This window comes from Fundulus heteroclitus, chromosome 22 (assembly GCF_011125445.2).
Source record: "Fundulus heteroclitus isolate FHET01 chromosome 22, MU-UCD_Fhet_4.1, whole genome shotgun sequence".
In the NCBI taxonomy this organism is placed as follows: domain Eukaryota; kingdom Metazoa; phylum Chordata; class Actinopteri; order Cyprinodontiformes; family Fundulidae; genus Fundulus; species Fundulus heteroclitus.
Genome location: NC_046382.1, coordinates 15,868,783 through 15,881,939, shown reverse-complemented (window position 1 = coordinate 15,881,939; position 13,157 = coordinate 15,868,783). Strand labels below are relative to the sequence as shown.

General features: G+C 39.5%; 1 protein-coding gene across 3 annotated transcripts in view; it reads left to right on the top strand.

The window, feature by feature from the left end:
- vit (vitrin) overlaps positions 1-10,280 on the top strand; it is a 34,929-nt gene extending 24,649 nt beyond the window's left edge. For all 3 annotated transcript variants that reach the window (XM_021322713.2, XM_021322716.2, XM_021322714.2), the window contains 8 exons: positions 1,813-1,875; positions 3,275-3,322; positions 3,805-3,873; positions 6,607-6,754; positions 6,836-6,939; positions 8,385-8,611; positions 8,689-9,202; positions 9,736-10,280. In XM_021322713.2, coding sequence (XP_021178388.2) covers positions 1,813-1,875; positions 3,275-3,322; positions 3,805-3,873; positions 6,607-6,754; positions 6,836-6,939; positions 8,385-8,611; positions 8,689-9,202; positions 9,736-9,914 — 1,352 coding nt within the window. In that variant the 3' untranslated portion in view covers positions 9,915-10,280. The remainder of the gene's footprint in view (positions 1-1,812; positions 1,876-3,274; positions 3,323-3,804; positions 3,874-6,606; positions 6,755-6,835; positions 6,940-8,384; positions 8,612-8,688; positions 9,203-9,735) is intronic.
- The last annotated feature ends 2,877 nt before the right edge of the window (positions 10,281-13,157 follow it).

The window sequence follows — 13,157 nt, the reverse complement described above, 5'->3', positions numbered from 1 at the left end:
CCTCCCTAACATAAGCTAATGCTACCAGTTGCTAGCTTGACGAACAGGCCAATGTCGATTTGAGCTCCCCCATTATTTACCATTACACTGAAAAGAAAAATTCTGATGAGAACCCTGACAGGACAATCCTGGAAGAAGACCTGTAAAAACCAGCAAAACACAGTGGACTAGCTTATATCAAAGCATTTTCCCCATCTTAAAATGACCCAGTCAAAGTTCAGACTAATTGAGAATCTGCATTAAGATTTAAAGGATCAATAAGTAATAATGACACAGTGGTTCAAATCAGAACCACACACAAGGAGACCAGCCATTTACTCAAAGGTCTGTTGTTGCTGTGAAACTCCGCTAAATTTTTACTTACACAGGACAGATATGATGCTGTATTCTGTGGTATTATGGTATTATCTGGTCTGCTTCTCTTACTGGCTTCCATGTTACCAGGCTGCTGCTTTTTTGCCAAGATTAAATATCAAATGCTGCGCTCCGTTTTGACAACCCTGGGAACTTTCTCAGGGTGTTCAGGAAGAAGGAAGTAAACACGAGCTAATCTATGAACCAAAGTAGTTCCGCATTGTACCTCTAGGTTTGACAGGAGAAAAACTTGACTAAGACATTGTTGATGGAGAGGACCGATTGTTTATAGGGGATGCTACTTCCTTCCTAGGTGACGAATGAGAATGATTTGGGTTGATTTTACAGTAAATATCTAACTTATTACTCCTTTTAACATCATTGTTTACAGACAACCTCCATTTAGTGACACTGATTGATTTTGTGAATAAACATTAGCAAAGCTGGTAGATGCACACCCTCAAAGACGTATAGTTGTAATACAGCAAAAGACTATCCTGCATCTATTCATTCAGGAGTGCTGAACACAAATGCACAGGGTGCTTAAATAAAATTTATACATGTATTCAAAGTTTCTCCCCACCCCCAATACAAACCTGAAAAGTATGGTGTATATGTATTTAGATACCCTTAAATAGAAACCAGGGCAACCTACACTTCAACACTGTAAAGCCAACTGGTGTGTGATTTAGTCTCAGTATAAATGCAACTGACCTTGATTTAATTTCTGGGTATCCAAGTGAATGGGAAAAATTGCATACATCAGTTTATAAAATGAAATTTTTGGAAAAATAAGGTAATTTTTTTCTTCTAAATAACAATTATATAACTGCTTTGTTGGTCTATATGAAATCCCAAACACATTCACAGAAGTTTGTGGTTGTGATGTAACAAAAAATGGAAAGATTCAAGGGGTATGAATATCTTTGCAAGCTTTGTAACTGTAAAATAAGTTTGTCGTCTTTTATTCAGGCACAGCTTCTGGTACTTGGACTCTATTCCATCTCTCCTTTGTATTTAATTCAGAATATAAACAGAGCCAGGTTGGCTGTTTCCCCATTTCTTTTCTTGTTTCCGCACAATACACAAATATTACAGTCGGGCCAATTTCCGATTGAATCCACATGAAAGTGAAAAGCTAAAATACCTAAACAGCGCAGTGAAAGGAAACCACATTTTATTTGTTTTACTTGCATGCCTTCACATTTAACAATAGAACCCGTTTGCAATATGGCGAGCTGACAAGACACAAAAGGGCAGCAAGCATCCTGAAATCTCATTTCAGACATTTTTGGGAGACACAGGTTGGCATTCAAATCTGAGGTCTGGAAGCCATTTGGAGCATCCACCATAAAAACACAAACATTTAAAGAGAGTAGGTTGCAATGCAGGCTTTTCTGCCACAGTGTTGGCGTTTTCTTTGGTCAGTTTGTTCTTATTCGATGTTTTTATTTTTAGCCCCTCGATCCACTGACTTAGATGGCAGCCATAAAATGCCCCTGGATTTACCCCATGCTAAAGGTGAGCAACCACTGTGGACATGCAGGCTGGCGTTAAAGATACATAAAGATAAAGATACATCACTTGTAAAGAACACTGTTGAAACTTTGTTTTAAGAAGATGTGAAAAAAAGTATTTGCCCCTTATAGATTTCTTTTGTTTTTGCTTTTTTTGTTACAATGGAGTATGTCAGATAATGAAAACAATTTTAACATAAGATAAATATCAGCAGAGTATATGCAAAATGCAGTTTTTAAACTATTTATCTATTGAGCAAAAAAACTAATAAAAAAAGCCATCCAAACCAGCTTGTATGAAAAGTAAAAACTGGTTTTGCTACTAGGACCAACAACTACCATTCAGTGTGAACTGGCTGTCCTCTACATCCCTGTGGAGGAATTCTGGCCCACTCGTTTTAATTCAGCTACACTGCAGGATTTTTGACCATGAAGTGCCTGTTTGAAGACAACCCACAACGTTTTAATTGGATTAAAGTTCAGACATTGACCAGATCTCTTCAAAATCTTAATTTAGTTTTTTAGAGTCATTCACAAAAAGACTTTGTGGTGTGATTTGGATCATTGTCCTGCTGCATAACCAAGTACGCTTCTACATGGCAGGATCTACCAAAATACTTCTACTGCAGAAATGTTCTGTCCCTCTTGTCCCAATTTTGGATGACCTGTCCATGACAAATGCTGTCCCCAGACATGTCCCTTATTGTAGCGTTTGATGAACGGTTAAAAATGTTATGTGTAGAGTGTTATTATGGTAGCCGACTAGACAGAGCGACTTAGCATGCTGCGTATAACAACAACAAATGCTATTAGCGGTTCTGTTGCTGAGGGCTGAGTGATGACTGCCTTTAAAAAACAAGAACTAAAATGTTTGCTATAGGCCATAGACCTATCCTAAATATTTAAAAGAAGCATAATATGTCACCTTTAATGCATGAACTGACAGCCGGAAATTCTCTATCAGGATTTTCTGCTATGGAGAAGAATTAATGGTTCCATAAAATACGGCAAGGGCCCATGTACTGAAGCAGTAAAGCAGACCCAGACCTTTCGTATCATTACAGTCTTCTTATTGCTATTGATAAAATCACAATTGTTTAATGATTTAATAAGGGTAATTACTTTTTTTAATAGGGTAAGAATGTCTGGATTTTTTCCCCCCTATAATAAATAAAAAAACTATATTTTGTATTTACTGATCTGATATTTAAAAAAATAAGAAGATTAATGATCTGAAACATTTAAATTTGACCTAAAAAGCAAAGTAAAGAAATCAATAAGGGTGAAATTTTTTCACAGCACTAGCTGAATGCTTCTGACCAATAATGACGGTTTGTGAAGTTTTTAGCTGTTTAGAAGTTTTAACGTGCTAATGCGTAGCTTGTATGATGTCATCCGTGCAGTGGAGCCAGTAGATGCCTGGAAACCAGAAGCTAAGCCTTATGAATCAGGTAGGTTCGCTTGCACTGCTTCTCGTTTTTGCCACTTTGGCTGTACCCGCTGAGCTCTGCCAGTAAGTGCGATCCAAACCCAAGCTATCCGAGGAAAAGACTCTGGGTTTTGGCCCGGCCTGTAATTGAAGGGAGTTGGAAAGAAAGTCAAATGGCGTGGTGGTTTAAGGCATGATGTTTGTGACTGGAAACATTTGGGATCACTAAAAAGAGGACTCCAGCAAACTTTCAATGCAATTTTGTAAAGTGGCATTCGAGCTCTTTGTTGTTAGTGAGTAGAGTGTTTTATTTACGTGGCTAAGACCAAGTGCATTTTCCTGGGTGATGAAAGGTAAAACTGATTGTTTTCCCCTCTGTCATCCCACATGAAGACAACCAGGATAAAAAAAGGATAAGATCAAGGATTCAGTGGTAGTCAAAGCAGCAAAGCAATCCAGAAACTTCTAATTCTTTTTTAAAGTGTTTTCTTGTTTTTTTTTTAGGGTTTAGCATGAGAGAACAAGAACCACCACCCAGAGCACCTGAACTTCCTGCACCACAGGGAGATCCAAGTATGTTCCTCTTTGTGAATCTATTTGCATCTTTTAATTTGTGAACTCTATTCATTTGGCGAGTTGTGCTAAATATCTGTGACCAAGGCCTCAGGTACGCATCCAGCTTAATTCATATACAAGCATATAGTACCTTAAAGTATGCATACCTGGGAGTGATTGCATATTCAGAGGATTTTCTTTTAAAGAAAAGTCCTTTCTACCCCAATGGTCCCTGCTGGGATCGGGCTTCTGTAGCTAATGCAGGTTATTCTTTTTTAGAACAGAAAGTTTATGAAGTATACGATTAAATGAATATCCATTTTATTTGCAAACTTTACAACATCTGTCTTCTTCTGATGGGAAAAACAGACAAGTTTATCAGAATCTCAAAGTCTTGATACCTTTAATTTCAATGCATGCAAATGCATTGAGAAGACTGTACATAGTCATTCAAACCAAAACATAAAGAAAATGTACCTTTTCTTTTAATAAATCTACAGAAACGTTGAAAATTTAATGCAAAGCTATTTCAGACAACAGCAGTGTGCATCTGCATTTTCTTAACTCAAAAAAATTAGAAAAAATGCTTAAATTGTAGCTTTTCTGTGAATCGCAGCACTAACATTGTTGTATATCCGCTGTGTGTGAAAAGCCCTTCACATCTGTGTTGCATGGAGTCGACCTGCTTCTAGTTATAGCGAGCAGCTACTCTAATTCAGGACCATTGGACTACATTCCCCAGTTTCTCTGCATTTTTTGGTTTACCCTCAGAAACAGTGTGTTTGATACCTTCCCACAAGTTTTCTATTGGATTAAAGGGCCGGAATTGGGCCGACCGCTCCAAAACATTAATCTTCTTGGTCGGAAACCAAGATGCCGTCATTTGAACCATCCGTTTTAAAGGCAGTTTCTTTTCAGCATAATGAACCATGACCTCTTCAAGTATGCTGATGTGTTCAAGCTGAGCCTTGATGTCTGGTATGGGATAAATATCCCTGACAACAGTTCAGGAAACATTCTCAGATCATTATGCCTGACCCCCCCCTGATTCAGAGCGTACCATCGCTTGAATTCAGTGTTTAAAAGTCTGACAAACTGTCTACAACCAACAACAAAACAATTTGGCAACAACATTTTTTTCTTTTGTCAATGTCTATTTTTTTGGAAAACTGTAACCCTTTGTCAAGTAATTTTCCAACAACAGGACTTTCCCGGGATCCCTTGTCAATAATTTGGTTACACAGTACCAACAGGACTGTTGTTACTTCAATTAACAGCTTAATTAAACAAACTATGCAGCATGCATGCCATGACTGTTGGTTTTCTGTCACGCTACTACATCTACTAGTAAATCATTTCCCAAGTATAAATAGAATTTCCAAAAAAAAAGCATCTGATTGGTCTGGTTAGTGATGCTGGACTGCCTTTATCTTAAACACAAGTCTAGATATTAGTGATGGCCCTGTTTAATGTGGAGTATAGATTCAATGGTCTAATATTTACACACGTTTAGTTTATGTAAACCAGAGATTTAGAAAATCTTTGGATGCACTCCGTAAAACCAGGAAGAGTTCTTTCTCACGTATTATTGCTTCATGCGGTATGTAAACTTCTGGTTCCAGCTGTGAATCATTTATACACAAGCCCTGAATTTCCCCATTTTGAGACAGTAAATGTATATCTATTCTAAAGGTATATCTATTCTAAAGGTATTTCTATTCTTGTATAATGTGTGTACTGAGCTGAATGGTGTCAAATTTACAGCTGAATACTCCTTCAGAAGGGGGTATGTTACCTGTGCCATCACCGTCTCCTTTTATTTCATCCCATATTTGATCACCTGACCTTCTGAGGATGACAGTTCAATGCTCTATACTCAGTTAAAGAATGCCCCCACGTGTTCAGATCTCCATTTGCATAATTTATAGGAAAATAAGCTAAGGTCCCTTGCCGCCTCAGCCACTCCAAACATTCAACATGCTGATGTGAAGAGACTCTTCATTGAAGCAGATGTGATTAACGTGATTCTCAACTCATTGGTATAACATTAGGTTCTACAGCAGTATTGCCTGTGTGGGGTATATATGGTGTCACTATAGATATACTAAAGTATCAGATGCATGGAAAGCCAATGCGGGCCCATTCTTTAAATTTGTCTTCCATTGAAACGCAAGGGAGATATAATCTGTTAATCAACCTATCTATATAAGCACAATCAAATAACTTATGTTGAAAATGAAGAAAATGCTGAATCGAACTTCAAGAGTAGGACGTGTAGTAATCTGAGCAGTCAGGATATATATTTTAGGGACTAGAATCTCTCCCTCAGTGAGTGTATCATCTGACAAACTGAAAACCAATAGTTAGTTTGGCGCTGAGACAAGGGTAAAACCAGCGCTCCTCATAAAGAATATTACTGCCTGCCTTCTGCTTTTACAGACAAAATGGGCAAAACAGAAGTTTGCCTAAAAAAATGTGTTGCGGATAGACGAGAGCAAATGTCCTGTTACGGTTTGGATTTGTTTGACTGAATTTGGGCCAGAGCGGCTTTCCTTATCGATAGTGGATTCTGAATTATACCGGTATATTTAAAAGCCGGCAAACTTTCAAAACAAAGATATGCCATTGAAGCACAAAGCTAAATATCTGCTTCTCCCCGTCTTCAGTATGAGCCTTATTTCTGTAGAAACATTAAAATATTTTAACCACCTCCATGAAACGTGGCGTAACTGCATGTTTTTTCATCCCCAGACTGTAAGGTCGATCTTGCCTTCCTGATGGATGGCAGCTGGAGCATTGGGAAGCGGCGCTTTAAGATCCAGAAGGACTTTCTGGCTGAGGTGGCTCAGGTCATCAACGTTGGCATGGCTGGACCAATGATGGGCATCATCCAATACGGGTAACCTCCTCGTTTCGTTTTCTGTGATGTTGTCCCAGTTTTGGAGAAGAAAAAATAAAGCGACTGTTTTTTTGTTTGAAGCGACGAGCCTGTGACAGAGATCAGTCTGAGAACGTACTCCAGCTCCAGGGATGTGAAGTCGGCCATAGATAAGATCGTCCAGAAGGGCGGCCTGTCCAACGTGGGTGAGTGACCCCACTGGTAGCTGCCAGCTGCGACAGAAAACTCACAAACTCAAGTGTGAAAGCGAAAGGGTTGCAATTATCGCGTGTTTTTTACTACCCTGGCACATTTTCACATGGAGGGATAGAATTAAATCTAAATTTGCAGGGAGACCAGCATGCTAAATTACAGTTCTCCTTCTAGTAAGGCGTGTTTTTCTTCTGCTCTGACCAGAAAACGTTTGCCTTTTTACAAGCTTGCAGGGCTCAGCGCTTAAAAGGCAAGAACTGTTTTGTTGCTTTGGTTTGGTGCGGCAGCATCCATGAGCTGCAGTTTGTTTCGTTTTAGGACCTGCTAAATTTCGCTTGCTGATAGAAATACAGGTTTTTTGGGTTTGACCACAATCATACAACAGTGTGGGTGAATGTAAAAGGCTCTGTAATCCAAAGCAGAACCTCTCCTACTATTGTAAAGACCACCAAGACATTGACAAACTAAATACAGGTTGTGACAATGTTCTATTACAGAGAGATATTTGTGTGCAGAACACACAGCTGTTCTCTTGTTTTCCAGCAGGATTTCTTCCACTTTTTCGTAAATAATCTCATTTCAGCTACAGAGCTGTGCACAAATTAGAAATATGGTGCCTTGCTAATTCATTCTTGTTGAACTTTTTCAAATTTTATTACGTTACAGTCTAAAAACCTGAATGTATTTTTTTTCAGGATGTTGTGAGACAAGCTAGCTAACACAAAGTGCATAATTCTAAATACAAAATTGTATGTATTCTCTTTAAAATCCACTGCAAAAAATAATGTTAGAGGTAAGTTTAAAGCAGGGCAGGGTTATAAAACTATTTAACAAGCTTTGAGTGTCTCACAATAACCTGTTCAATCCATCATCTCTGAATAGAAAGGCTATGGTACAACCGCATTGGGTTGGCTGCATCATGCTGTGGGGGATGATCTTATTAGGAAAGGACAGCGAAGGTGGATTGAAAAAAAGTAGGGGGGAAGGAAAACATTATGAAAACATGCCTAAACACACATCCAGTTACATTACAGCGTGTTCATGTGTTAGAGTGGCCAAGTCATAGGACGAAAACCTGTGGCTACAGAGCTCCCAATCCAGTCTGACTGAAATTGAGCTATTTTGCAAAGAGGAATGGATATAAACTGATCAAGACAAGCAAACCTGCCAGAGACCTTATAACATTTGCTGCAGTAATTGGTTGTTCTACATAGAAGTGACTCGGGGGGCTTCTTACAAATGCAAAACAATTATGAAAACAATTAATTGTTTTCCTTGCACTTTGCAATTGTGCGCAAATTTGTGTTGGTCGATCACATAAAATCCTGATAAATCAATTGTAGTGGTTATGACAAGATGTGACAAAGTTCACCAGGCATTGGTAAGGGATTGCAGCACTGGTTTACTGTCTCCCTGTTGCCCTCTGGTGTTAAAACAGGAAAGGCCCTCTCCTACATCAACAAGCAGTACTTCAGCGATGCCAATGGAAACCGCGGTGGCGCTCCCAACGTAGCCGTGGTGCTTGTGGACGGCTGGCCCACGGACAAGGTGGAGGAGGCTTCTCGACTTGCCCGAGAATCTGGCATCAACATCTTCTTCGTCACCATCGAGGGCCCTGATGAGAACGAGAAACAAAACCTAGTCGAGGCCAACTTTGTCGACAAGGTGGTGTTCTGCTGCACAGGTTTGTCTGTGTTTCCATTGCAACCGTCTGACACGCCGTTGGCTGTTTCACTCCGCAGGCTGTGTGCCGGACAAACGGCTTCTACTCCCTCCCTGTGAACAGCTGGTTTGCTCTGAGAAAGGCGGTGCAGCCGCTGGTGAAGCGGGTGTGCGACACAGACCGCCTGGTGTGCAGCAAGACTTGCCTCAACGCCAACGACATCGCCTTTGTGATCGACGGCTCCAGCAGCGTGGGGACGGGTAACTTCCGCACGGTTCTCCAGTTTGTGGCCAACGTCACTCGGGAGTTTGAGATCTCGGACACGGACACGCGGGTGGGAGCCGTGCAGTACACCTATGAGCAGAGGCTGGAGTTCGCCTTCGGGCAGTACAACAACAAGGCCGAGCTGCTTAACGCCATCAAGCGCATCAACTACTGGAGCGGCGGGACCAGCACCGGGGCCGCCATTACCTTCGCAGCCGAGCAGCTCTTCAGCAAGTCCAAACCCAACAAACGCAAGATCATGATCGTTATCACGGACGGACGTTCTTATGACGACGTCAGGGCGCCTGCGCTGGCTGTCCACCGCCAAGGTGAGAGCTCTTCCCGAACAGGGTATACTACATTGGCCTTTTTGTGTCTTAATGTATTCATACTGTATTCAACTTAGCGTTTTGCCACATTAAAACCACAATTTTCAATGTACATTGTTGCCCATATAGTTATTATATACAACTATAGAATATTTCTGCTCTGACACATTTCTCTTCTTAATGTGGTTTAGTTTTCTCTGTGATATGATTGATGGAGTCTGATCAAAAACACTGAGAAGATTCACTCATATGTCAAGAAGTTGTAAACCATGTACTATTTATATGGCACTTTATTATTACGGAATACTTTGTATTGGTCTACCAAATACAAAAAATTCACGTTACAATATATAAAGACATTTAAAGGGTAGGAATACTTGAAAAAGCAAAACTCACCTTCACCTTAGAAGCTAAATTGCATGTGATAACCTTCCTTTTAAAGGTTGAAGCAAAATGGCTTTAATCTCACAAAAACATTGAGAAATACACGTCAAAGTCTTTTGTTTTTAACCCCCTCTCCCTCCCATTTCCAGGTGTGATCGCCTACTCCATCGGCATTGCCTGGGCCGCCCAGGATGAGCTGGAGTACATCGCCACAGACCCCGACAAAGAGCACTCCTTCTTCGTAGACGAATTCGACAACCTCTACAAATACGTCCCCAAGATTATCCACAACATCTGCCAGGAGTTCAACTCGCAGCCCAGAAACTGAGCTCCTACGTGTGAATGTGAGGGAGGTGTCGAGATGATGCGTGTTGGATCAGGGCCGTCTTTACCAGAACGCTGACCGTAAACGTTCTCGCCCTGCGGCCCCACAGGTGTCGCTGGGTGGGCTGCGAGGCCACACGGACGTAGACGGAAGGGTTAGAATTTACACTTCCACTGAAAAGTTCACACACACTCATCATGGGTATGAATGTCATCTAAATATGGGTCTTCTAAATGAGTTTTAGCAGCCAGAGTTTCAGAGTGAAGTGATTTTACAGCCATAACTTCACTGATTTTCAAAAATAAGAACTGGATTGATGTGTTTGGATTTACTGTGGATTTCCCCGTGGACCGCATTTGAAATTGGTCGGGCCCATCAATACCACCATCCAACAAACACGCACACACTTAATCCAGTCAAATTCCACGTATGTGTACACACACCTGGCAAATAAAGCTGATTCTGATAAGCCACCAGCGATCCCCTGAATCCACAGCTAACTCTGCGTCACACGATACTAGCTAAATAATTTTTAGACACCAGAATGTGTTGCTTTCTCATCGGCTGTGGTCACACTTCCCAGATTTATTTCCACTTGCAATCGTTATATTACAGCAAACACAATAGGTTATTAACAGAATAAAAATAGCTTGAAAGGTTCGCTAAATGTTCCCGAGAAGTGGTACAGCGACATAGTAGCTAAGTGGAAACTGTGATAGAACTGGGTTTTCTCACAGGACAATGATCTCAGACATACATAAAAACAGGTTTTGGAATCAGGCCTCTGGACGGGATTCTGACAGACCAGACATAAAACGTATTGAAATTTTGTGGAGTACTCTCAAAAGCTAAGTCGGTGTCAGCAAACCAGTTTATTTAAAATAATTCCACCAAATGAGAGTAGTCAAATATCCAGCCAGTACAAAACCAAGCAGTCCAGGTTCAACTATTTAACAAGATTTTTGCTCAGGAGTATGTAGATATTAAGTCTTTGTTATTTTGACCATGCAAGGGTTGGGGGAAAAACATTAAAATCTAACTTGTTCACCTAATTCTTGTTTTTTTTAATTCCTTGAAGCTTTCAGTTGTGTAACCAATCCACCCTGATAAAGAATTGTTCAAAAACATCCTTAAAGACCCAATATAAGATGACATTCATGACAATGAAGAGTTTATGTAAACTTTTCACAGTAACTGTATCTGATTGTGGATTTAGAGACTCATTTTAAAATGTTTCAACACTTGGTCTCAAAGTCCTCATAGAAAAACCATTAGCATCTCAGACCTACAGTGTTGCAACATTTTCTGGTGTCACAAACAACACCGTAACATTGATCTGTTAAACAAAATTATACAAATAAGTCAACTCCTCTGTAAAAAGTGAAAATCAGGGTTGCGTCAAGGTTTGTGTAATTTCCCAGTAGATTACATTTTCCTGAGTATTTGCACAAGGTTGGAGTCCAAACATACATTCATTTAAAGGTTTATCATGTTGAAGTTAAAAACTGAATTTGAATATAAACAATAAATGCATTATGATCAAAAAAGCTTAAAAATACAACCCCTTTTGTGCATTACTAAAATACAATTCCAACATAATAATTGACGCAGACAAATGTAGGTTTAAAGCATGCCTAACACTTCCTCTAATGGCTTCTTATACTTCATAAGCTTATTGAAATGGTGCTTTTATACAATTACCTGTAAAGAGGATACCCTCTCACAGCTGGTGTATTTTGATCTTCTGAACAGGAGATCTGATCTGAGTTTGAGTCAGTGACTATGGTGCTGTTTATCTAATTTTTATGTGGGTGTAAAAAGCAAACCACCAGCATGGATGTGGACCTGTGTAAAAAGCGAGTTTGTTTTATGCTTTTTCAGGAACAGAAGCATTTTATTTCACTCCTTTCTGTAATGTAATAGCGAGCGGCTCCTAACATATCAGCATTTCGAAGTTTTAAGAGTATTTATGAATTGTTTGCCTTTGTTTTCCTGTTTGTACATATGCTTATTACAATGCTTTGCTTATCATGTTCAAATTATTGATCCTATTTTTAGTGGTTTTTAATAAAACAAATGAAGAGAATCTACAATTTTTCGGTATTTTTTTAAACCTGATTAGGCGCCCGCCTATGCATTGAAAATGCATGGCGGAGGCCTTATGTTATGCACCTAATAAGGGTCCATCACCGTTAATACAGGCCGAACCGTAGGGTCTACCCCCACATACTATACATCAAAACGTTCGTCTCGACGCCGTGAAGCGGGCTTTTTGTACTTGACGCCATTTAAAGTTACCGTGGTGACAAAATTAACCAAAAACCACTTCTCAAAACCACTTCCTAGACACAGTTGACCTCGCAAAAATACAGACCTCAGCATGGCACTTTTTTTTGGTACAGTGGTTTAGGTGTTGGACTGGTGCACCAAAGGTCGCAGGTTCGCAACCCGCTGGGGGTACCCAATATTTTTTATTTATTTTTTACAAGTAACAAATAAACAATGTGAACAACTGATATAAATGAATGAATGATGAAAAAATTGCAACAGCAAGAACTACCCCCCGGCCAATACAGCACCACTCACCATATATATATATATATATATATATATATATATATATATATATATATATATTTGTGTGATTTTTTATATATATAAAAAATCACACCAATTAAAATACACTCATTGTAAATAGCAATATAAAATAACACTTTTTTCAGGGCAGAATAACATTTAAAAACAAGAGTTGGTTGCAGAATACTGAATTTATAGTGGAATTATACACACCCACACAAATATTTAGTCATATATTAAGAACAGTTCAGTAGTTATGAATGGCACACAGGGAAATCAATTTCAGAGGCACAATGTAAGCCTTCCAAAACCAGTTTTGATCCGTTTAGGATAATTGTCTTGTAGGAACACCCAACTATTTTCCATTTTTCAACCATATGACCCAAACTGAGACCCTCAGAAGAAAGGAAATTAGCTAAAACGATCAGGAACCACCAAAGCTCAACCCTGTCATAAGCTCTCCCTTATCCCCATCGAGACAAGCTTTATTGACTCACAACAAGGGAACCCCTGCAAAAAAATATAAATAAATTTGTAGCAGCATTGATTGAGCTATTTGGCTAACATAACAAGAAAACTTTGAAAAAAAAAAAAAAAGCAAAGTGAGGCTTTAAAACCTAGGAGACCTGTAACAAGCGACAAGCATTGAGGTGCCATCACAATGAGGGT